At 35.8% G+C, this 26,980-nt stretch overlaps 1 protein-coding gene across 1 annotated transcript in view; it reads left to right on the top strand.

The window, feature by feature from the left end:
* LOC145292201 (2-iminobutanoate/2-iminopropanoate deaminase-like) overlaps positions 1-26,980 on the top strand; it is a 30,885-nt gene that overhangs the window by 1,112 nt on the left and 2,793 nt on the right. Inside the window, exons 2-4 of the mRNA XM_080138515.1 lie at positions 16,940-17,045; positions 21,590-21,644; positions 24,199-24,267. Of these exons, the coding sequence (XP_079994641.1) occupies positions 16,940-17,045; positions 21,590-21,644; positions 24,199-24,267 (230 nt within the window). The remainder of the gene's footprint in view (positions 1-16,939; positions 17,046-21,589; positions 21,645-24,198; positions 24,268-26,980) is intronic.

Raw genomic sequence — 26,980 nt, 5'->3', positions numbered from 1 at the left:
TATTGATAAATATTTTATTTATTATTTGCATATGTTGTTGTTTATTCTTGAGTTAGAAAGGGTGTCAGTCGCTGGATTGAACTTATTTCCCCCCTATTATTTGCATATATTTATGTAGTGAAAATTGTTTGAATAAAATTAATTCATTAGTTAGTTAGTAGATGGAATTAATAATTTTATAATTTACATAAAAATTTTATAATTTACATAAAAATGAATTACATGATCCTAATTATGATATAATAAAATTATTAATTTTTAGCTGCAATATTTTAAGTCTAAAAAATTCTTATTTTTTACTTTACTAGAATATCTTGTTCTTTACTTTTCCAGGTTGAATTTCTTGTCCTTTACTTTTCCAGGTTTAATAAAATCTTAAGAATATTACTTTTCATGCGCGCATTTTTCCATATAGTAACGCATGCGTGTATGAATGTCTTTCGAATTGATACGCAAGTTTTTATTATTGTATTGAATAGATGTCCAAAACAGTTCAGTATTTTCGAGTCAGTTCAAGTAGCAGCGGAGATTCTTGAATGAGTGCCGGAAGTGTCTGAAACGGTTTACGATTTGAAAGTCGCAAAATGTTTTAAAAAGGGTAAACTTTTACTTTAAGGCCCGCCTCGCCTCACGTTCTTATATATATATATATATATATATATATATATAGAGAGAGAGAGAGAGAGAGATTTCGGAGTGCTAAAAACGAACCTGCTAACCGTTTCCGTCGCAGAGAAATAGTTTTCCTGATATAAAGGAATCATTTTTTCAAAAAGTGGATGATCACTTTTCCATGGAAATTTAACTTAAAGTGAGCACCCACTTTCTGGCCACCTAGTGAGGCGGTATTTTTTTTGTTTGTTTATTGGCTAAAATATTGTTTTTTTTTTTCCTGCTTTCACCTTTCAATAAAGACATGAGGAAATTGAAAAACAAAAATAAAGAAAAATCTGTATTCAGATACATGTAATTCCTTATGTTATCAGTGGTGACCATTTCTGTATGTATAAGCACGCACATATTTTGCTGCAAACAAGTAGCTTTCCGGATATCAAGAAACATAATTCCTTATGTTATCAGTGGTGACCATTTCTATACACATGAGCACGCACATATTTTTGCCGCAAACAAGTAGTTTTCCAGATAGCAAGCAATGTAATTCCATATGTTATCAGTGGTGGCCATTTCTGTACACGCAAGCACATTAAAAATATACTCGCGTTTGCGCATACAGAAATAGCCACCACTGATAACATAGAATTACATTGCTTAATATCTGGAAAACTACTTGTTTTTTTATCTAATTTTAAATTGTCCGCCAAAGTGAGAAGGCAATTTGGTATGCGAATGCACATTTAACAGCATTTGTTTATGCTACCACACACTCGTGTGTAGTGAAAATGGCGGAAAATAGTCCCAGGGTTCAGGGGTTAATATCGTGCAAACAGTAAATTTGCGACGGAAACAGTTATCATATTCTTTTAAAGCACACCGGAATCTACAAAACAAAAAATATTTTTCTATACGAACGTGAGACAGGCCTTGAAGTAAAATAATATGGAATCTCTTAGTAAAAGAGGGTTGTCTCCCTCAAAATAATGACAAATTATGAAACAGCGCCAGATAGCCTTTCTTTTCCATGTTAAGAATAGGTTTTTATTATTTCAGCATGGTACTGTCTCTACATGAGTAATCGTGTTTTTATTTTTTATTAAAAATTATAGTAGTTTTGTAAAAAAAAAAAAAAAAGGACGAGGAAAGTCTTCGGAATTGAGGTCACATCGTTTTTTATTTATTTATTTATTTATATATAACAAAAAAAGACTTTCAGGGAATTGAAGATTTTCTATAGCACGATCATCGAGAGTAACTATTCAGATAAGGCTTATACTTTTGTTGTAAAAACCAAAGTAGTATCTGTTCGTCGTTCGTATGAGACAATTTTGTCCTAGTTCTAAGCCAGTTCAGAGCAGGGATGTGCAGAGGGAGGGTGCTACAGGTGCCCAAGCACCTGCCCCTTTTACTCCTGTTTTAAATTGGCCTTTCCAGAGGAATATGTTATAGGTCTGTGCTTCACCGAGACACATTTGTTTCGGGGCCGGTCGTCCGGAGACAATCGACCCAACAACTAACAAGGTAGACACGAGCAAAAAGTAAACAACAAAAAGGCAAAGGAGAATGACAGCCACAGGTTGTTTGGTTAAAGACGAGGGTTCGTCTTTTATTTGTAAAAGAAGCAAAAAATCGTATGATCTGCATGCTGGTTGTCCGGAAAGTCGCACTTCACTGGAGGCCAAGGTCTGGAAGTCTGGAACAGGTACTCTAGACATAGCATGGTTCAGGGTTGCTCGCTGGGTCTGAAACGATTGGCTGGACTGTCAGGGCAATCTGGAACGGCCGGTGGACACTGAGAACGCGAGGGTCAGTGTTAAGGAACGGATGACACTGAGAACAGAGGGATCAGTGTTAAGGAACGGTTGACACTGAGAATGGAGGATCAGTGTTAAGGAACGGTCGACACTGAGAATGGAGGATCAGTGTTAAGGAACGGTCGACACTGAGAATGGAGGATCAGTGTTAAGGAACGGTCGACACTGAGAACGGAGAATCAGTGTTAAGGAACAGACGGTCAGTAGGGAACCAGGTGCAAGCGAGGTTGTAGGACAGAGGAACAAGGTACGAGCGAGGTAGCAGACCAGCGGTGCAAGGTGCAAGAGAGGTTGCAAGCCAGAGGAACAAGGTTGCAGGAGTAAGTTGGAGGCGCTGGAGGTACCAAGGGCTGGAAAGGCTGCAGGAATGAGCAGGAAACCGCTGAAGTGAGCTGGAACTGCTGGAATCTGGGAGTTTGCTGCTGGTGGGTCTCAGGAGGCAAGCAGTAGTGAATTGCATTAGTAGAAAAACTTATTAGCCCTGATAAGGGCTGTTTGAACTGCTGCTGAGACGACTGGTGTTGCTGGGAATCCTTCAGCTGGTGGGTTTGGTTGACGTGACTGGTAGCGTCAGTCATCGTTTCGGGAGCCTCCTCCTACTCCTCCGGCCGGGTCTGGCGCCCGGCCGAAACTGCCGGTATTTATTTGCTTCTCCACTCAGCAAATTAGACACAAGGCCGTTTTTTAATGTGGAGAGTGAAGGGGGAGGTGGACCACTTCCTCCAAGGGGGAACTGGATAGTGGCAATTGGTATGAAGGGTTTCCCCTACAGTGAACAATAACTGATTGCTCAAAAGCAATGGTCTTATATGTGGGGTTGGTATTTATTTGCTTCCCCGCCGAGCAAATTAGGTACAAGGCCGATTTTTAATGTGTGGAGTGAAGGGGAAATAGGGACCAGCTCCCTGGGGAGTAGGGGAGCTGGATAGTGACAATTGGCATGAAGGATTGCCCCTACATTGACCAAGGTCTTATATGTGGGGCTGCCCCCACATATGGTCTTTGATTGCAGCATCTGCTAGAACATATACTACACTTTGAGATTCATGGCCAGCCCCTGCGGAGGCTGGGCAAAACTGCCTGACCGGGCTGAAATAAGCTGTATTCATTTGGCCAGCATGATGTTTGTGGTGTTGCTCTCAATAAGACAAACAAACGACTCTAATTAATTCCAGAACGAAATTTATGCAATCAAAAGTAGATTGGGAGTTTGTTGATTCCATTTAAATTAATTTCATCTAAAAGTAAAAGGTCAATTGCCTGTTTTGTTTGATATATTTGAATTCCAACATGCATAGCAAAATCGATGGTGAAAAGAAAGGGAAGGTGAATGTATTCACTGAAACCAGATATTGTTCATACATTAGCTCGCATTAGCCAATCTCGTCCTTTAAGAGAAGGCGAAGAAAACTGGGGATGGAGAAAGAAGGAAAAATGGAGGTGGTGATATTGAAACCGCGACACGTTCATTACTATTTCATGTTTTTTTTTTAATTAAATTCATCTGCCTTGAAAAAAGTTCTCTGCACGTCACTGGTTCAGAATGCTCATTGTTTTTGCGGGTGAGGGGAGGCAATTTCTTAGTTTAAAGTATTAAATCTGGTAGGTACCTCAAATGCAAGACACAGATTTACCCCCACACATACACACACTATGTGTAACACAATGTAACTTTATGATAAATTAATATTATCAATATAACTTTTGTACCATTTAAAGAAGGGTAAAATAAACTAGTAATAATTTTAAAAAAGTTTTCAGCGCACGAAAATAATGAAAATGTGAGACAAATATTGTGTTTACATAATTGACGCTTTAAAATAACCTTCCCACATAGTAAACATTCCGAATGTGAAAACATACCCATGTTTAATAAATCTCACAAAAATCAACTAATGGTCAGATTTTCATGAAATTTTCGATACTTATCCATTTTAGAATGAAATTATGTATAAAATACAGTTTCCGTAAAATATATGAGAAGAAATATTGTTCTTACCCCTTATATTTATTTTTTCAAAATTTAGGCAAAATATATTTAAATTGAAAGAGTTTAAAATCTAATAGATCTCGCACTATTGGCCAAGCTCCAACCCCTGTCTCATCACTGCAATGTTGCATCCTGTGCCTGTTTTACCAGTAGTTTAATGAAATGTGCTCTGAATTCATAGCATTTGTGCCCTTTCGACATGCATACCCTCCCTGACTAACCTGACAAGCAGCAAAATCCCGTCTCTTCACTGTTGACGTCCCTAGATACCAGAAAGCCTTCTACACTAATAATGTTTTTCCTTGAACTGCTAGACTTTGGAATTCCCTCTCCCTGTTTCCTGCTTCTCTGACTGTACTAACCTGCAGATGTTTAAATATAACATGGACAGACATCTCGCTGCTCAACTTTCCCAGAGACACTATCCCAAATAGTAGCCCTTTACATCAAAGGGCAAGATGCCTTGTTTGGGATGAAAAAGAGTAAGAGTAATTAAATTAATAATATTAACACAAGGTGAGAACAATAAATTTGTCGCCCTAAAGAAAACAACACTACAGCTGTAAGTTTTATTGAAAAAAACTTGATTATACAGTAGAGCTGACATCTATTTAATATAATCGGCTTTAGCTTCAATCACTGCCTCGATACAGGTCGCTAACTGGGAGCATGCCTTTTCCACAAGTGCCGGCAGTAGCCTGGCGAATACTCAGTGGATGGCGGTGATCAGGCTGGCTTTGGTGTTGTGGAAGGTCATGTTGGTGATGTTCTCGACGTATGACCAAACAAAGTAGTCCAGTGGATTCAGGTCGGAGGAGGAGAGGGAGTCAATGAGAGAAGGATACAAAGTCATAACACTCCTTCTGAAGCCAAGCTTGGGTCTCTTTGGACTTGTGGGCCAGTGCCATTCTGCTGCAACGCCCAGAGTCTGCCAGTGGCCACCTGATTGTACCAGGGGATCACCACACTCTTCAGCACAGGTACACTTTGGTGTTGATTTTTAAGCCAACTTTGAAAACCTCACTTGAAAACACACCAAAAACCATAACCATGGCCGAAAACTTTGTTTTCATCACCCTGGACACGTCCGTGTTATTCGTGGCAATCCAGTGATGCATTTTGAGGGTGCTGGCAATGGTTCTGTTGTCATAACTTGAATCAGTAGAGAGCATGAGTTGTACAGCGGCGCATCTCCGATCTCACTCATTGAACATTGTGTCACTTTCAGATGCAATTGAAGGCTCCTATCGCCCTTGTGATTTGTACACAACTGGCTAACTAGTAGATAGTCTGCAAAAAAAAAAGAAAAGGTTTTCACCAAACGGAAATGGAATCATATCGTCTTTTCTAGGATGACAATTTTATCATTCCACCCTGTATTTTAAATAAATATTTATTCCTCTTTTTTGAATATTAAAATGTGACTTTTTGGTTTACAAACTTCAAATCGATATACTTCACTGTTTCTTTATTTACCCTTCAGATAAATAAATGCTAAATTCAATAAACCTTTGAAATAATTGGTTATATTTTTAGGATCTTTTCAGGATGCTTCTGATATTTTCATTAAATTTTGGTTGACATGCGGTTTCAGTTTTCTAAATATTACATAACATTGAAATAATGACATTTTATTATTTTTCTTCAAAAAATAATAGTTATTATTGGATTTTCAAATATAACTTTATAAAGAATGACTTTCTTTCCAAAACAACCAAACCAAACCAAACACTGTGACATGACCGTCCCCGGGAGGTGTGGGGGGTGATTGGGCTCCCCACAGAGAGTGGGGGGGGGGTCAAGACTCCCGAAATGCTGGAGAAGCCGGGCAGATATGATTTCTTTTTATTCTTAAGTATCACTTGTGTGCCTGGGCAACAGCAAAAGACCTTGCTGAGAGAAAGATTGGATTGTGATTTTCATTGTTATGAAATCGTTGACAATATCATTCTTTTTTGTAAATTGTATTCCAAAAATGGAATGGCCCAGGATTCGAGATTAAGGATGTTTATAGTTTGAGTACAATGTCTGCGACCCAGAGGTGCACATGGGGAAGAACGAACCTCCTGTGGGGGTGAAGTAACTGGATACGATTGGCCCAGGAAATGGCCCTGGTCTCACTCCTTCCCTGAGTATATGAATGAGTCCCAGAGTCGAAACCAGAGAGTTGAGCTGAAGTTTGAAGCAGAGTCGAGTACAGTTGAGGAGTCGCCACATCCCTCTCTTCCCGCATTATTCCACCGCAATACTGAGAGAAATTAACCTATTTTGACTCCATGGAGTCTGTCAAAATCAACATTGAACTATGGACAATTGTATATAACTATATATATTTGTATATCTTATTTTGAATTTAATCAGTAGAATAGAGAACCGAGTTGTTTCTTTTTTTTGTGTGCATGGAATTGCTTTCCTTCTAGCCACAAAGGCGACATATCAACCCGATCGCAAAATTAAGACCAACCAAATTGATTGACGGGTTCTGCCACACTAAGATACCTTGCTGACCTACGAAGAAATATTTAAAGACATAAAAAAAACTTGAAGTATAAAAACTACCAAAATTACTGGATTCAGCATGAAATAATCTGGAAGGGTTGATATGCTGTAAAACAAAACAACCAAACTAAACTCTGTGAACAAATATTTAAAGATATAAAGAATTTGAAGCATAAAAACTTTTACCGAAATGACTGGATTTAGTATTAAATAACCCAAAAAGTGTTGATATAAACAAAACAACCAAATCAAACCGTTTAACTCTTATAAAATATAAAAAATTAATTAATATATAGGATATAATCACTGGTTATATTATGAAAATATGGCTTTTCTTGGCCTTCGGGACAAGATCAAAGTGTAGTATCTGTTCTTCAGATGCTGCACTTCTATTTCTTGTTCTCTTTCGGTGGAGGAGAAACCTTTCACGACTGAGACAATTTTTATTTTTGTACCTTTTCTCCACTTAAAAAACGACCCTGGTGTCTAACTCTGTCCCTGGGGAGGCATAGTAAATAGGTATATTATATATGGTCATATTCACCCCCACCCCGTACCGCCTCAAAGGGTAGTCAGATTTTCAGTTATGAACATTTCAAAAACATTTCCAATTTAAGAAATGTTATCCCAGCATATCTTGTTTTGATATTTTTAAATAGGGTCACATTGATAGATGAGTTATCACAGTGAGGTGATAAAATGTCATAAAGATAATTTGAGTCTGTGAAAATGGCCGGTGAACATGTGAATTTTAGCATTTTTATTTTCAAGTGAGAATTGAAGAGCAAGGTTTTACAGCTGGATGCCTTCTCTAACTTTAATCTGTTGCTAATCAAGCGTCTGTGTGTCTTATCGAATGTCACTTATCCCCCTCCCGCCGTCAGTCATCCAAAACAGTATAGACCCACTTTGATGTTGATGCCTCAAGGCTATGTAGTAGACATAGCTTATAAAAAAAAAAGTGACCCTGTCTATGAAATCAGTTCTTTCTGGGTGACACCTGTGACAGGCCTCAACTCTCAGCAACAACAACCGCCTATTAAAGAAACATTGATTGGAGTGTCCCAAGCTGAAACCCTTTTAAGCATGATAGTTTTTTCTCAAGCTACAACTCGGTCACCCAGAAGGTAAACACATACACACCGGAACTTTAAAACAAACTTTCTAATGCTTGTGTCTATTTCTTATTCAGGAACTTTAAACTTTCTCAACAAACTTTGATTTTTCAAAGTATATTTTACATCTCTGTAAAATTGTTGATATAAATATTTTGTTTAACTCCTTTCATTCACAAAACTGTTTAATTTAGCACTTGAGTGCCATTTTGTCATAACATTTTGTTCACAAAAAAATAATTAATATTTGGGATTCCCAAATATAGCTTTAAATGATAACTTTCCTGTCATACATTTTTTTTTTTTTTTTGCATTCTTGGAATATTTCCAAGAAAATAAATTTAAGTTGTCATCACAATCATAGAATTTACTCTGGTCAACAAATTCAAATAGAAAATCATTAAAATATCAGCATCTTAAATATATTACACTATATATATATATATATATATATATATATATATATATATATATATATAAAACCTAATAAGACATGTACTGATATTATGATATCATTGTTTATCAGAAGAAATATTTGAAGCCTATTATCAAAGTGATTGGATTTGCCATTGAATAACTTGAAAATAGTTGATATTCCATTAAACAAACAAACCAAATCATTTAATTCTAATTTTAAAAAAAAAAAAAAGGAGGAAGGTTATTTAATTTTAAGGATTATAGCTAGAGTCACTGCCTTCAATGGGATGGTGATTTCAATTTAAAAACATTTCCACTTTGAGAGCATACCTTGTTGTGATATTTTTAACCTATTTATGCATACCTTATGTATGACACAATCACGTTGACACACCGGTTCTCGCCATATCACTGAAGTTAAGCAACAATGAGCCTGGTCAGTATCAGATGAGTGACCATTTGGGAAGATGAGGCACTGTATGTACTGCACAGTCGTAGAAATTTCCAGGTTGGTATCTGGGGGCATGTATGCAACCCCAAATCAAGACAGAAAACAACGGGAAACTACCGTCTTTACTTGTCTTCCCGGGATTACTATGGCTCTACAATTTGGAGAGCCGTGGTCGCTAATGCTGTTAAAACAGCAGGGTTGTTGATGATGATGCATACCTTACAACTAGTTGGCTGCAATATTCAGAAGTTTTAATACATAAAGTAAACTAGTTGGACAATTTATGCATAAATGGATTAAATAGGTTGACATTAATAGATGATTTATCACAGTGAAATGACAAATGATAAAATGTCAAAGATAATTTGAGTCTGTGAAAATGGCAGGTGAACAAGAAATTGGACTTTAGCATTCTGGCATCAATTTAATGAATCGCTCTTGTCTTGGGGAGGCTCCATGTTTTGACAAACTTCTAGGTCTGACCTTTATTCCCAATCTGAGATGGAACATGTACATCAAATCCGTTGCCAGGGTTGTTGGGAAAATGGTGTGATCTTTTTACCACTCCAGTAGATATCTCAATGCTGATGCAATTCTCTATCTGTATAAGAGCCAAGTACATCCAAGAATGAAATACTGTTGCCACATCTGGGCAGGAACTGCTAGATGCAGATTATATTGCCTTGACAGGGCAAAATAGACTTCGTAGCCTAGTAGGGGATGCCCCTTTCTCTTCCTTGCAACCTCTTTTCCACACAAGAGATGTTGCGAGCCTGTCTCTGCTTTATCATTATTTTCATGGCAAGTGCTCGTCTGAGCTCCAACCTATGGTCTCTCCTGTCCTGACCTTCATGAAAAGCACTCATATAGCCAAAACCACTATCAATAATTTCCCCCATTCTTTATCAACGCCTAAACCTAAACATAGATTCCATGAACAAAGCTTCTTTCTTAGAACTGCACGCCTGTGGAACCCTGTTCCATTTTCTTGCTTTCCAACTGACTACAATATGGTTGTCTTCAAGTCTAACATGAATAAATTCTTGATGAGCCATCCCCTTAAGTAATCCAATTTACCAAATTTTTACTACTAACGATGACTACAACATGCTCCCATTGACCACTGTACACTCCTCAATCCTTATCCTTGAATGGCCTCCAGGCCTTGATAAGTAGTGACTCCTTTGTAAAAAAAAAAAATTGAAAAAAAAAAAATGAGAATTGAAGCAGCCTTACAGCTGGATGCCTTCTCTAACTTCAACCTTTTGCAAATTAAGGGTCAGTCATCCAAAACACTCCAAAGTGGGTACCACATTGACGTTGATGGCTTAAAACTATGTAGTAGGTTGTTTAAGACATGGAGAAGGTAAGTTGATGACAACCTAATCGGCACCAGAAAAAATGGCAACAGACAAGTTGAAAATCGTTCATAAAACATTTAACCTAAGCATGAAACAAAAAAAAAGTAACAACCTCTAAACGAGTTACCAGCCAAGGTCAACAGTCATTCCTCACCAAAGTTACTTGGGTTTTCAGGTGGCTAACACTCATCCAAGTTGATTCTTTTAAAACAAGCATCTAGTGCATTCTATACCACTCTCTAGAATGAACTGGGGTCCAGGAACCTGGTAGAAGATGGTCTTTTCACACCCTCAGTGAACTTTCGGAAAGTCTTTGATTTAATTATTTTATATGCCATTTTTATTAATAAGAATTAAGCTGATAAAAATTCTACAAATCTAGTCGTTTTTAAAGAATACTAAAAACTAACAGTCATCCAAGGAACAATCCACATAATATTGGTCCCCTGATTTATCGGAGAGAGACCTGTTTTCAGTGGTGTCCGTCCATTAGTTTTTCCTGAAATTTTGCCACAAATTGTATTTCATTAAATAGATGTGCACAGTAAAAAAAATTTTTTTTTGCAAAAATTCCCATTGCATCCCCAGGGGTTCAAAAGAGGTAAAAAAATGCTCCAAAATGACACGTTTTGCCCCATAATTTTTTATTCATCCAGTAAATTTTTTTTGTTAATATAAATTCAGTATGGGTGACCCTGGTATAATTCTGGTTTGCGTTCCCAGGGACTTTTAGTACTAAAAACGCCCCTTTTTGTGGGGTTTTTTTTTTTTCATATTTCTCAACAAAAACTTGATATGTCTGACTTATATAGTGGTTTTTCACGTTGGTCAACTCAAATATACATGTGTTAAAGCCTGAAACTGCACTGTTATCCATTTACACTAGGATTCGGCGTCCCTAGGGGCTCAAAAGAGGTAAAAAATGGCCAAAAATTACACTTATTGCCCCATAGCGTTTGATCCATCTATTAGATTTTCCTGAAACTTGGCCAAAATGTGGAGGCTATTGTTCCTAATATAAATTCAGTAAAGGTGACCCTGGCAAAATTCTGGTTCGCATCCCTATGGGACTTTTAGGGCTAAAAAATGTCTTGTTGGGGCTCTTTATTCATATTACTCAAAAACTTGATATGTATGTCTATATAGTGGTTTTCCATGATGCTGAATTCAAATATACACGTCTTAAGGCATGAAACTGCACCGTTTGTTCATTTTCACTGGGATTCGGCATTCCTAGGTGCTCAAAAATTGCAAAATAAATGACACTTTTTACCACATAACTTTTGCCCCATCCATTAGATTTTTCTAAAACTTGGCGAAAATGTGAAGGCAATGTAGGCCCTTCACACTTCTCACATTCATCATTTCTGCACTATTTTTTTGTGGTGTCATCTCACATGCAGCACCAGAGGGAGACCATGCATGCACGTCTTGTTGCAATTTGAAATTTTAGGATGAAATCAGAATAAAAAAAAAAAATACTTGATGAGGTTAGAACTCATAACCTCTGTTTCTAAGTACAACGTGCTAACTGATTGAGCTACTGAATCAATTGGCTCTATCTCTTGCTCTCAAATATTAGTTAACACTGTAACAGACGGAATTTGTTTTTGCCTCCTTCGCCTCTCTCTTAACTTTCTCTTTCTTACTTGTCAGTCGAGTGAAGATGGAAGAAATTATTTGTAATGTAATTACATTAATACCTGATGATTTCGCTAGTGATATTAGGACTTCTGACTGTAAGGATAAGAACTCCTCTGCCTTCCTTTTATGTATGACTACTAATTAAAAAAAATATATATATGGATCAGAATTAAATATGAAAATTGCTGAAATCGATTGAAAATAATTTTTTTTTTTGTTAATATGGGTCCATGTCTGCTTCTTGACTGACAAATCATTTTTATGTAACTTGTAATAATAATAAAAAGCTATTCATCATAAAACTATAGGGGAGGGGGAGGGGCTGATTTTATTTGCTATAGAAGAGCAGCAGCCTTCCTAGCTCTACAATTAATTAACTTACAAGTATAATAAAACTAAGATTAACTAAAATCAAAGCTGGTAGATGTCACTTAAGTCGGTTAATGAGGAAAATATTATTGGTTATGATACTTCTATTCAAGTTAAATAAAATTAAACAGGTCTTCATGAGGAAAATAAAAATCTGCAATCTTTCTTTTTGAGGAAAGGTTGTCAGTATAATCATGAGTTATGTCCCTGAAATCAATTTCAAGTTATCTCCCCTGAAATATATTGAGAGAAATATGAATCTTCTGTATCGAAGTGTGGATCATCGCTCTGCTTCATTCTCTGTTGTTTTAGATGAATTTAACTTCTGAGCAGTTGGTATTCTCTCTACCCAGTATAACTTATCACTTTTTATACAAGTAAGTTGCGTATTCTTTTACATACTCAAAATTTCTTCATGTTTACCCTGGCAATACATGTATATATCGATTGCGTCCAGAGACTGTTAATGTAAACTATTAACTTAGTAATTACATCTGTTTAAATTGTGCCCCATTTTTTGTATGCATTAGCATTGTCTCTTGTACATTTGTTCTTTTTTTACAATGTTAAAAATACTCAATTCTCTAACAATGTATTTTCTCCTCGAGTTAAAATTTAGTAAATCATTCAATCTATTTTTTTCTGAAATTATTAATCTAATACTAATGGACATTTGGCATCTGTCTGCAATCAAAATTATGATATTACTATATTTTAATGCTGAATTTGGGGTGTGGGGTAGTGTAGTATCTATTCATTTGTGATAAGATCATTATCTGGAGGATTAACTCTTCCTTGGGGGTTGGGGGGGAAATGGTGTTGGTGTAGTATCTGTTTTGTTGTCATGTGTTCATTCATCATATATACTAGCTAAACAGTGAGCAGAGGGCACATAGGTTTGCTGGTATTTATGAAGATACCACCGGAGACACTATTTGAAAATGATTACTGTTAATCAAGTTGTATGCTATTAAAGTACTCGTTAATTTAATATCTTAATCTTTTATATTGATAAAATTGTGTGACTGCTTTTTGTGTTTGTATTATCCGACTTATACTACTATTCTCAGTTTAAGTGTTAGTTTCACAACTTTTCTGCTGATGTAACCTCCAACCTTCTTCAGGTATAGCTTGTCAAACTTTGGGAATTTTTCTGTTAAACTCCAAGAATCTGCATAGAATTTCAAACAGAACCGTTTATTTAATTCACAGGGGTAGTATACTCTTGTTCTGTCAACCATGATAGAGTAGAAGTTCTAAGTAATTTGCAATTGTATTTTTAGTATCACCGGCACTGAGAATTGAACCATTAACCCCCAGAAGAGTGTCATATCTGATTTTTACCAGGTGTTTTATTTGTTACACCACGAGTTCAGAAACCTATGCTTTTTGTGTGTCTGCGTATGCCTATCTGTGTATGTGCTTTTGCCACTACGTGACTTTCACATTATTTTGGTATTTAGTACTAATCAGTTATGTATCAAAATAAAAAAAAATACACACAAGAGCATAAAATACATTTTTTTTTTAATCCAATTTTAAACAAATATATTTTAATCACAAAATTACTGATTAGAATGCATTTTGGTTTCTTCATAAACATGTCGATCATTTCAATCTTGTTAATAGTTTAAATGGTAGGTGATGGTGGTTAAGTGATTAACGACATATATTGACAACCTGAATACTCTACTGAACTGAAGCAACACTCCCCCTAAGGAGGAAGTTTCATGGAAGTAGGAAATTCACAAGCGATCCCCAGTCATATATCCAAGTTAGGAGAGATGACAACGTTAGTTTTTTTGCGGTTCTTGCAGGGAGGGTCAACATCTTCCTACATACAGTGCCTGGTATTCCTAAATGCTCCTCCATCTGGTACTGACCAGATTTAATGTTTAATTTCGGTAATCCATTGCAATTATGCCGTATAGACAACCTGGGTGCGTCCAGTTCAAATCCATTTTATTCCACAGAAATGTAGGACCTTTATGTGGTCCCTCTCATGAGTACTCGATATCTTTCTAGAAAGAATTTTAATTTGAAAGATGGCAGCAGGGAGACCAATGCCAACAATAAAATTATCTGATTCATATGAAAAGAAGAATAGTTCAAAAAAAATTTTTTTTTTAATATGAATTGCTTTGTAACCCTTTCAAAATTTGAAAGGAATTTGAAAGTATTTAAACTATATTTTTGATTTTAAAATTCTTAGCAAATTCTTCTTAATTCAAAAATTGTTTTGAAAGCTATTTACATCTAATAATCTGATAAGTAGATTAAAACAACATTACTTTAACAAATTTGTTCAATTAATAGTTTAGTGATCAAACAATATGGTAATAATTAATTTTACTTTCAAAAGTCGTATTTAAAAGAATTATCTAGTTAAGAAAATAGCAAAAATGTAGTAAAAAAAAAAAAATGTGATACAAAATGAAAGTAAAATCTATACTAGGCGATGCCGGGTATGAACAGCTAATTATTCATAAAACTGTTTAAATATTAAATTGTTTTAGTAACTTAAAGTTAAGTTTAGTGTAAAACCCCCCCCCAAAAAAAAACAATTCCCCAGAAGAATTTAAATTGAATGTTTTCTCTTCTCGAATTAGTGTGCTATGTTAAAATAAAAACTGGCTAAATATGAAAATAAATGGAATTAAATAACCCCAAAAAAGGGTCGATATGCTATAAAACAAATTGGTATTAAATAACCGTAATTGGTTGAGTGAATTTTGTGTTATAAAATTGTGGTTATTAGTACCCCCCCCCCCCTCCCTAAAAAAATTATGCTTTATTTTAATGTCTTCATTAGAATCTCTCAACTAGAGGTAAACAGGGTCATTCTTGTTTGAGATTTTCTTAATTGTTCTGCTAAACTATGCTTTTGGATCTACAGCGGAAGTCTGGTACCTCTGGATCAGGTTTACCAGAAAACTCTTGAATGTCTCCAGACTGAGAGCAAAGTTGAAATATTATGTCTGCATGACTTCCTCTTTACCAACAATGCACTCACTCAGCTGCTCATGAATCGCTTTAATGAGTCATGCTAAAATCTTAGACTGACCATCAGCACGATGAAAGCATAGGTCGTAGTACAAGATATGGATTCCCCGACTAGCATTACTATTGTTGTTGTACATAACTTAGTGTACCTTTTGTTCAATTATCTCTGACGTCCTTTCTCTCGATGTGGAGGGGGGGGGGAGCACATAGATAAATTAACTGCCCCTTTTCTTTCAACTGACAATGAGTTTGGCCAAACAAAAAAAACTGCTGTAAAATACCAAGATCCAAGTGAGCCGCTTGAGTTTTGAGCACTCATTTCTATAGCAGTAACAAGTCTTAGACTTCTCACATGCACGTCAGGTGAGAGGAAACTAAACACTTTCCACATGTGCTGTCTCGCTTGTTGAGACCAAGATCTCGGGGGAGTGTGGGTGTGTGTGACTGAAACACAGATGCCTCTGCTGACTTGAATGTTTTTAAAGTAATTTGGAACAAAAGTGAATCTTCATAATTGGAATAAGATCCACCATTTAAAAGTATAGGGAGATCTGTGCAGAACAGGGAACATTTTTGTTTTGATCACTTTGAAAGAATAGACGAGTGCTTTGGTTAATAGATATAGAACAGTTGAGATAGCAGGGTCAGTTTGGCAGGAGAAGGTCAAGGAAAACAAGTGAAAATGGGCAGATTTGAAAGAGATATATAAGAACTTGGTCAAAGATAGGTTGATTTTAAAATCAATTTCTAAAAATCCAACTCTTGCTAGCATATAAAACAGATGTTAAACCGAACACGATGATGATGATGATGATGATGATGATGACCTTTGCTATTTATTGTGAAAAACCGAAATTCTTGTTCAGTTTAAGTTCCTCTTTGTTTTGCGTAGCATATTTTTCCTTCTCCTGTTGCAGAACACTTACAGAATGCCAGTGGCATCCTGAGAAAAAGAAATGATTTTCTTAGTAGATAAGAAAAACAAAATTCTTACTGGGATTGCTAAGAATTGTTGCTATCTTGTTGGAAGTGAGCATTGTTGAAACTAAAGAATATGCCTGTTTCTATCTATCTATTTATCTTCTTTTTTTTTTTTTTTGTAAGATATTTTCTATGGAAAGAATATCTACTTAATAAACTTTTTAGACAGGTTATCATCTGTCTGTGACAATTCACGTTTAAACATAATTTTTAAATTGTTATCATTTTCAACAATTTTATTCAGTTAATCACTGACCAAACGATACCGTAAATAATTTCATTAACCTTCACAAAACCCAATTAAAAAAATACAATGGTGGCAAGGAGTCAACAGCTGTTCAAAAATATTTTGTACCATGTGTATTTCGTCATTAAAAAAGACTTATGGGATTTAAATTTAAAAATTTTATAAAATATCCTAGCGATTTTTAATGCAAAATTGAGTGCTTGTTTTGGGGGTTTTTTTTTGTATGATATTGAATTGTCTTTCCAAAATTAAAAATACTTTTTTTTTTAAAATCAAGAAAAGAGTGGGAGGAATCAATGAATAAAATAAGAATTAAAGTAAAAAGACTCTGGCAATGCCAGGAAGATACTGTAAGTTGAATATTAATAAAAAATATACAAACAAAAAATGTCAGTTGAAAAATTGTACTTACTTTTTTTCTTATTTTTTCCAGTCAAGCTGTTTTAGTTGATCGTACATTATATATATCTGGACAACTTGGACTATGCCCAGACACCATGGAATTTCCATCACAGGAGGCAGCTAAACAGGCAGACCAGGTGAAGTGCTGGCTTTTTCTTTTCTTTTTTTTTTAAGATTCATTTTTACTTGATTTATTAATTAACAGCTTCAATTGGTGTATAAAAGATATAGGTGTTGTCATGTCAACTGTTTATATTCTATTCCAGACTAAAATGATTAAAAAAACAAACAAAAAAAAACAAGAAGCAAAATTAAGATAATCAAACTCCCCAAATTCTTTATTAATGAAATTCACATATGAGTATATTTTATGGGGGTGGCTCAACAAAGCACTCGATAAAAATAAAAACAAGTGATCTGCTAATGAAGTTTAAGAAAAAATTCACAAATGACTTGAAATTTAAAATTCAGTAATTATTTTGCTTCAGATGAAATTTAAAAAAATTCTGGCATTAATCACAAACTTAAACCATGTTTTAGTGATAAAAGAAATAACATTAAAACCTAATGCAAGTTTCACCATGCATATTAAACACCATAATTGACATACAAAAAATTGTATATATGACTCCCGTGGCTACGTTTACGCTGACTTCATTAATGTTTATACAAATCGTTTAAATAAGATATACAATATTTAAACACCGGTTCTCAACCTGTGGCGTGGTCCTGGCCCTTTGTAGAAGCCATTTTTGGCAACTATAGCATCTTTGAATATTGTGAAGATCCACACCAATATTTTATATAAATTGTATATAAAAGTTATATACAAGCAAAGGAAGAAAATGAATATATATATATATATATATATATATATATATATATAGGCATAGGCATAAAATAAAGTCAGTCATGTTTAGCATTGTATCTGACAAACCAATATTTGATTCTGCCTCCAAATTACAGGAGACGAAACCAGACATATTCTTCCTAAGTGAAACTGGCGTTAGGCCGACTGCTTCCCTTGACGAATTCATAATTAAAGGATACTCTAACTTAACATCTAAATCTGACCCCCAAGATCGCCATGGGCATGGAATATGTGCCTACATTAAAGATGGCTTTCCATGTGGTAAGGATATCTCCAGAGAAGATCCTTATATGTGCTTCCGGGTTGCACTTGCTTACACCACTGCATTTATATTCATTCTCTATCGCCCCCACAACAGTGGAGTTACTATCCTTAAGAGCATATCTGAAAAAAATTGACCACATCCTGTCTGCTCACCCTTCAGCTAACATCCACATTTGTGGTGACTTCAATGTCCACAATGCGGAATGGCTAACCCACTCTAACAAGACAGATGATGAGGGGAGGTTCTGTCATGATTTTGCCATTGCCTATGACCTCACCCAGATTGTCCACGAACCCACCCGAGTGCCCGATACTTCCGGTCAGTATGTCAGCCTTCTAGACCTTTTTCTCACAACTTCCCCTGAGCTATGTTCAAGTTCCGTTCTGTCTCCTCTGGGATCTTCTGACCACGCGTCTGTATCAGTTAAGATAAAAACGAAATGCAATAAGTCTGGAGATGTACCTCTCCACCGTACTGTATATCGATACTTTACCGCTGACTGCGATAGCTTCCGTACACTTATATCCGATCTACCACTGCATTCCATGTTTAAAAAAGATGTGTCCTCCATAGTATCAGACCTGACCGAATGGTTAATTGTAGGCATAGACCGATTCATACCATCCAAAAAGTTCCAACAAAAACCTAACAGCCAGCCATGGTTCTCCTCAGAATGTGCTGCTGCCATCGCGCACAGAAATCACTTTTTCCATAGCTACCAACGTAATAGATGCACTGAGACTAAAGCTGCCTTCAGGACTGCCAGCAACCACTGCAAAAGAGTAATAAAAAATGCAAGAGAGCTATATGCTCAATCCGTTAAATCCAAAGTAGCTGAGCAGCTGCTTGGTTCCCACCAGTTTTGGCAAATAGCAAACAGGATCCTGAACAGAAGCGTGCATTCTATCCCAACCATCATCAATGGACCTGAGGTCATCTCGTCAGCATCAGACAAGGCCATACTATTTGCCAAGAACTTTGCAGCTAATTCTACCCTATGCGACGAAGGCCATCTCCCCATATTTCCTCCTATAATGGACAACACGCTCTGCAACATACAAATATCTGTGCGTGATGTTGCCAAGCTAATCAAGAACCTTGATTTCAGTAAAGCTACTGGCCCTGACGGCATTCCAATCATTGTGCTGAAAAAGCTTCAACTAGAACTTTCCCCCATACTTACAAAGCTCTTTAAGCGTTGCCTTAAAGAGAAGTGCTTCCCAACACCCTGGAAAACCTCATCAGTATGGCCTGTATTTAAAAACTCAGGTGATAAGCCCTCTCCCTCTCAGTACAGACCTATAAGTCTCCTGTGTGTCATGAGTAAGCTGCTGGAATCCATATTAAATAGAGAAGTAGTCAACCACCTCAGCAGAAATAACCTTCTTAGTGACATGCAATATGATTTCCGTTCTGCCAGATCTACAGCAGATGTGCTAACAGTTATATCTCATAGGATTAGCGAATCTCTTGACAAAGGCTTCCTCTCTAGGGAAATTGCTCTTGACATATCAAAGGCCTTCGATAAGGTATGGCATAAGGGCCTACTTCACAAGATTTCCAGCTACGGTATAACTGGAAATGTTTTCTTGATCATAAAATCATTTCTCTCCGATAGGCTCATAAGAGTAGTAGTTGATGGGCAGAAATCAGAGGCCATTAATATTAATGCTGGAGTCCCTCAGGGGTCCATCCTAGGCCCAACTCTCTTCCTGATATACGTCAATGATCTCCCAAAACACATACTTAAATCATTTGTTGACATCTATGCTGATAACACGACCATCTATGGCAACACATCAAAGGCCGTAAATAACAAAGTTCTCTCAGATTATCTCTCTTCTGATCTTGAGTGCGTGGTACAGTGGGGGAAGATGTGGCTGGTTACTTTTAATGCATCTAAAACCAAGCTCCTATCTTTACATCATCAATGCTCTGATCCCCATCTGGCATCAATTGATATGGGTGGCTCTCGTCTAGGGGAATCTTCATATTTTGATCAGCTTCTGGGCTTGACCTTTACCCCTGACCTGAAATAGAATACGTACATCAAGTCAGTTGCCAAGGTTGCTGGAAAAATGGTAGGATCCTTCTACCGCTCCAGAAGATATCTCACCCCTGATGCAATTCTCTATCTGTATAAAAGCCAAGTACGTTCAAGGATGGAGTACTGCTGCCACATCTGGGCAGGAGCTGCTAAAAACAGCCTATCCTGCCTTGACAGAGTACAAAATAGGCTTCGTGGCCTAGTGGGTGATGCCCTTTTCTCTTCCCTGCAACCTCTCTCCCACAGAAGAGACGTTGTGAGCCCGTCTTTGTTTTATCGTTACTACCATGGCATGTGCTCGTCTGAACTCCAATCTCTGGTCCCCCCTTGCCAATCTTTCACGATAAACACCCGCCTAGCTGAAACCACTGTGAAAAATTTTCCCCACTCCTTATCTGTGCCTAAATCAAAATGTAGATTCCATGAACAAAGCTTCTTTCTTCGAAGTGCACGCCTGTGAAATTCTGTTCCGGTTGCCTGTTTCCCACCTGACTACAACCTGGATGTCTTCAAGTCCAATGTGGACAAATTCCTGATGAACTGCCTCCTTAAGTAAGACACTTTATCAAATCTCCAACACTAACGTACTGTACATACAATAACCCTTATCCCCGAGTGGCTTCCGGGCCTTGATAAGTGGTGACTACCTTGTAAAAAAAGAAAAAAAAGCGAATGAGGAAAATGAATGGATATACAAGCATGCATGCATGCATATCAAAATGGAAATAAGCGAAACGTTAAGAGAATAGAAGGGTCACCAGGTAGCAAGAACTATGTAAAAACATGAACAGAGTTTTGTAATGAAAATTGAGAAAAGCAAAACTTTATAACAAAATATATTTTATTCAAGAGATAAGAATATAAAAGTTAAGTGTAATTCATGGAGTCCTTTTCACCTACCTACCCCACTTCCCCAACCTCAAAAGCACGCAAAGAGGTGTTGAGCAGACGTGCTTGAGTTCTTCCTTGTGGTGAAGTCTCTGTGTCTTTTAGATTTTGACTATTTGTTTTATAGGAGTTTCTAACTTCCTGTCTGCTAACTATTTTATCATAGATATGTTACTTTTTTCCATGAATTAAAATATTGGAAGTTTTCAAAGTGATTTACATCCAATAATTTTAAAAATATAGACTAAAACATTACTATAACAAAATTAGTTATACTTTTAAAACAATTTGATTCAATTAATTATTTAATGACCAAACAATATGATAATTTAAAAATCCTATTTAAAAAAAATAATTTAGTAAGAAAGAAAACTGTCAAAAAAATGAAAGTAAATGATTCTCAGGTAATGCCAAGTAGGTACAGCTAGTTATGTACATTATGCAAACCGTCCTACATCTCAAGTTACTTCATTTTTATTGTTGATCCGGTTTTCTTATTTACTTTGTATGCGTTTTAGCTGATCTATTGAGTGGCCAACTTATATGACTATAAATAAATGCAGTAGTAAAATATCTCCTTACAATAACCTTTTTATCTTTACATCTTCAGGCACTTAAAAACATGGGTCAGATTTTACAAGAAGCTGGAGCAAACTTTGAAAACAGTAAGTATTAACGTTTTCTTCCTGTCAAACATTTGAGATAAAGCAATCATTAAATCATTATCATAATCTTCGTTTTACATGGCGCCATTTTATTTTTCCATTTTTTTTTGGGGGGGGGGAGACATACTATATACTTAAGTGAGGCAAAACTTTTGCAGACCGGATGCCCTTCCTGAAGCCAACCCTGTGAGATGATGGAGGCTAGTATTTATTTTTTATCAGGATACCATGTCATGATGATTGTGTACCAAGGCTAAACAGCACTTCGCCTGTTCCCCCCCCTTACTAGGGGTCATCACTTATCAAGGTTTAAAAGCCATTCAAAGATAAGAGTTGATAAGTGTCAGGTAGCCAGTGAGATAATGCTGATGATCAGTAATGGTAGAAATTCGGTAGACTTTAATTATTTATGAGGATGGCTCAACCAGCACTTGTTGACAGTGAACTTGAAACCACACATTATAGTCAACTTGGAAGCAGCCCTTTAGTATTGTGTTCCACAGATGAATAGTCCTAAGAAAGAAACTTTGCTCATGGAATTTTTATTTAGCTTTAGGCACAGATAGAGAGCAAGGGAAATTGTGAACAGTGGTTGAAGTGAGACGAGTGCTTGTTGTGAATCTTTTTTGATGAGGGTCCATATATTGGAAGCTCAGTCAAGCACCTGACATGAAAATAATAAAGCAGAGCTGTTCTTTGTCACCCACTGGGATCCAATTTCTGTTAGGATTATACCCAAGGTGGGGGAGGTATTCTAATCACCTTGAGATGGATACAAAACCAATATACTTGCACTATGTACAGTTTTGAATCGTTGCTGGTTTCAGAATTAACAATAACCGAAAAACTAATATTTAATAACATGAAATAATGATCAAGCCTTTCATTTCCTTGATATGATTGGCCCTCACTCACTACCTTTTAGCATTTCAAAATTACAGTGGGGAGTACAATCAGGATTAACTTTTCTTTTTCTTTTTTCTTTTTTTCTTTGTTTTTCTTTCTTTTTTTTTTTTTGCTAAGATATGCTGTGACCAGCTGTTTGGTCAGATCAGGCCTCTCGAACTTCCCATCTACTGATGGACTGAAGTGGAATGTTGCAAATCCCGTGAAAATTTGGGCAACCAGATCACAAACCACTAAGCCACTAGAACCCTGTCCTTGGGCATCAGAGATTGCCATTCACAGCCAATATATGGCTCTGTATTATTTAGTCATATTTAATAAAGACCTTCAAAGACAAATATAAAAACCATTATTGTAGTGTATGTTTTAAAATCACTTTATGGTGAAGAAATGACTTACAATTATGTTTTATTATACTATTTGGTCACTGATTTCTTTTTGAAACTATTATGTTGTTCAACATTTTCTAAGAAAAATGAGTATTTATACAGATAAGGGGCTTCATTATCATTGGCGTTTCCATGTAGGTTACATAAACTGCTGGAAGTTGAACATTGCAGCAGGTAATGGCAACCACAGGAAAAATATTGCAGAAATTCAGTACATTTGTGAAAATTAGCCAAAGCTATCACCAAGAATTTAGTAATGTCAGAACAAAAAGCTACAGTCTCCAGAAAAAAAAATTGAATTTTATCAAAAATGGAAACTCATCTGCAAAAACAATACTTTAACCCTAACAGAAAACCTTAACCCTAACCTATATTAGATATGATTGAAAAGGAGTAGGTGAAAAAAAATATTTAAAAAAAAAAAAATCCATTAAAAAAAGTCATTAAAAATAAAATTGTTTTTTTATAAATAAAATAAATATTCATGAAACTTAACATACAAGAAGTGTTCTTTTTCCCCTTGATTTAAACTTTTTTCTTTGTGATTTTCTAAAAGTTTCTTAATTTTCCATTACTACAAAACTTTTTGTTTTGGCACCTTCCAGTGGTTTACGTAACCTGCTCGGAATATGCTGATGATAACATGGTCTCTATTCTGTTTGAGTACCAAGTCATCTTTACTAATTTTTATTAATTAATCACAAAACCACTCAAGATTTAACAGCTAATAATCGATGAACATAAAAACTGACTGACCATAGGAGCCCACCATTTGGAATGGAAATAATTTTTGTAAAATCTCAAAGTGGCTCACAATCATAGCCTGGAACCTTGCCTTAAAGAGGCAATCACTTTTGAGTGATTAAACTATGAGGCAGATATTTTTCCCATCACCAGCCTTTTGTCAGCAGTATGGATTTATGCTCCACCCTCACTCACCCACTAAACATACAGCATTGTGCATTTTGCATAAAAATTATAACCAAACTACATTTTTCCATCCGGTTTATTCTTGTCTATAATTCTGAGAAAATACCAACTAAAAAATGTCTCCATCTACTGGTATGCCAAGAAATTCCTGAGTTTATAGTAGTTCTAGATATTTTACTGACCAAAAACCTTTGTTCTGTAAAAAAAATCTGTATCTTGTTAATTAAATGTATTTTTTTTTACTTGATATGTAAATGTTTTCACCAGAATTTTTAACTCTGTCATTTCTTTGTAAATACTTCATCCATTTTATTCTCTTATCCTTTTAGTTGTAAAGACAACAGTTTTATTGGCTGACATTAATGACTTCAAAGAAGTTAATGAAGTTTATGCAAAATGTAAGTAAAAATACTAACATGTGTGACAATGGCAAGTATATATGAAAAGCTTTGAGTCTGAAGACTTCAACCTTAGGATTGATCAAAAACAGAAAGAGGAAGAAATTGATATGTAAATATACTTTGAAGGACAACACCCCGTTGGTAGGTAGATGTGATGGTGATAAGCAAACGATTGAAGTCAGTGGTTCTAACATATTAGTAGGGAAGTAGATGAAAGTCAGAGTGTTATGCAAGGTGTTGAAATCAAACTGTTGGAAATTCTACTGCTTAATTTCTAGATTTTATAACCTGTAGCAGCAGGAACAGATATACTCGCTGCTTAAGACTTTGAATATGTTTATTTTATAACAGCATTGCTGATTGGTTGCAGCAGTCCACTTCCTTTCTGGCTTGCCAATCAGATGTCATCTCTCTGGCAGCTGAACACGTGATGAAGTGCATAAAGGTTAAACCATGGCAACTCTCTCTATTTCTTCCCCGATCTTAGGTTGACAATAACTCCATGTGGCATGGTCTAATCCCCAACTTCTCTCTTGAGACTCAACAGAACTCACTCATACCTTTGGGTCTGTGGGTTGACTAAGACATGAATATAAATAATACAGCTACTGCCATGCATGGACTTCAAGGTGGTACACACAACTCTCCTACTCCCACGATTCTGTCTAATCATTCATCTAAGTCCATCCATGTTTACTATTTCCACGACTAACTCTTTCTCTATACAAACCTATTAACGAAAATAATCCAATAAAGTTATTAAATGTTAGAATAAGACTTCTTGTCTTTATTTTTACAAACCTTTTTGCAATCTTGGCGAATTCACGTATGTTCATGAAGCACAACTTTATATTTAAGTGGTGGTATTTTTTAATGGAGTTAAAATATAAGCATTTTTGTATTTATTGATTTCATGGGAAATGCTGGGTGTATCCACATGAATATGAACTATTTTCAATTCCTTTCTTTATTTGGACGTTGCAAGATGAACCTCTGGTTCTCTATACATAACTACAGCATAAATATAACAATCTTCAACTTAAAACAGTGTAGCATGTATTTTACCAATTACTTTGATAATATAAGACACCCAAGCTTAAAATGTGCTCAGAATAATAAGTCTTATTGAATATTTTTTTTATCTCCTAAATAATTAATCTGAAAATTTTTCTATAGAAATTTGATTATAATTTCTTATCAACTTTTTCTTTTCTTTTTTTTAATAAATAGTTAATCTGAACATTTTTATAATTTTAAAATAATTTTCTTATAAAGTATTCATCTGAAAATTTTACCATAGTTAAAATGATTAAAAATTATTATAAAACCATCCTGAAATTATAGTTAGTATTGAATAAAAAATGATGGTAATATTATATATTATTAAGTATTAAGCAGTTTTGAGAATCAGAAAAAGTTGTATTTTCTGATGCCAAAAACGATTAATTTTTTATTTTTTTAAACAAACTGGTGTTAATGATAAATATTTATTGATGTTAAACTACCAGTAAGACTAAAACTACCACCACAGGTGTATTTTTATATTTAATATGAACATATTACAAGAGTTTTTAAGATAATCTGAAAATTAAAAAAACAAAAATTCTATAGCTACATATTTAATGATTTTTAAAAAATCTGGATTTAGAATAGAATCTCTATTTGTATTGGAATCTGTGTGTGTGTGGTGGTGGGGGGGTAGAATTGTTCCATCACATACATTAAGCTTTAGATGTAATAGTTAATTTCATACTTTAAATGCTGACCTTCCGTGTTTGCTGGCCTGTGACATTTGGATGGTTTTAAACTGACCCATATCAAGGCCACGGTCTTACCTTGCAACTTTTACTTAAACGCCTGTTAAATATTTTTTATCCTTAAAATAATCATGAAGAGAAAAGTTTTTTAATGTCTTTGATTGAAAATACTTTATTTATTTTATTTTATTTTTTTTTTTTTACATAGTGATCACCACTTATCAAGGCCCGGAAGCCACTCAGGGATAAGGGTTATTGCAAGTACAGTATGTTAGTGTGGAGATTTGATGAAGTGTTTACTTAAGAGGGCGGTTCATTAGGAATTTGTTAACGTTGGACTTGAAGACATCCAAGTTGTAGTCAGGTGTGAAGCAGGCAGACGGAACAGAGTTCCACAGGCGTGCAGTTCTAAGAAAGAAGCTTTGTTCATGGAATCTACATTTAGATTTAGGCACAGATAAAGAGTGGGGGAAATTTTTCACAGTGGATTCAGCTAGACGGGTGTTTTTTGTGAAAGATTGGCGAGGGGGGACCAGAGATTGGACGAACATCTGCCATGGAAATAACGATAAAACAAGGACAGGCTCGCAACGTCTCTTCTGTGGGAGAGAGGTTGCAGGGTAGAGAAAAGGGCATCCCCCACTAAGCCACGAAGTCTATTTTGTACTCTGTCAAGGCAGGATAGGCTGTTTTTAGCAGCTCCTGCCCAGATATAGCAACAGTATTCCATCCTTGGACGTACTTGGCTTTTATATAGATAGAGAATTGCATCAGTAGTGAGATATCTTCTGGAGCGGTAGAAGGATCCCACCATCTTTCCAGCGACCTTGGCAACAGACTTGATGTACGTGTTCCATTTCAGATCAGGAGTAAAGGTCAAACCCAGAAGCTTGTCAAAACACGGGGCCTCACCCAGACGAGAGCCATCTATCACAATTGATGCCAGCTGGGGA

Source organism: Euprymna scolopes, chromosome 2, assembly GCF_053919585.1.
Source record: "Euprymna scolopes isolate OS-2025 chromosome 2, ASM5391958v1, whole genome shotgun sequence".
Classification (NCBI taxonomy): Eukaryota; Metazoa; Mollusca; class Cephalopoda; order Sepiida; family Sepiolidae; genus Euprymna; species Euprymna scolopes.
This window is presented reverse-complemented; position numbering and strand designations above follow the sequence as displayed.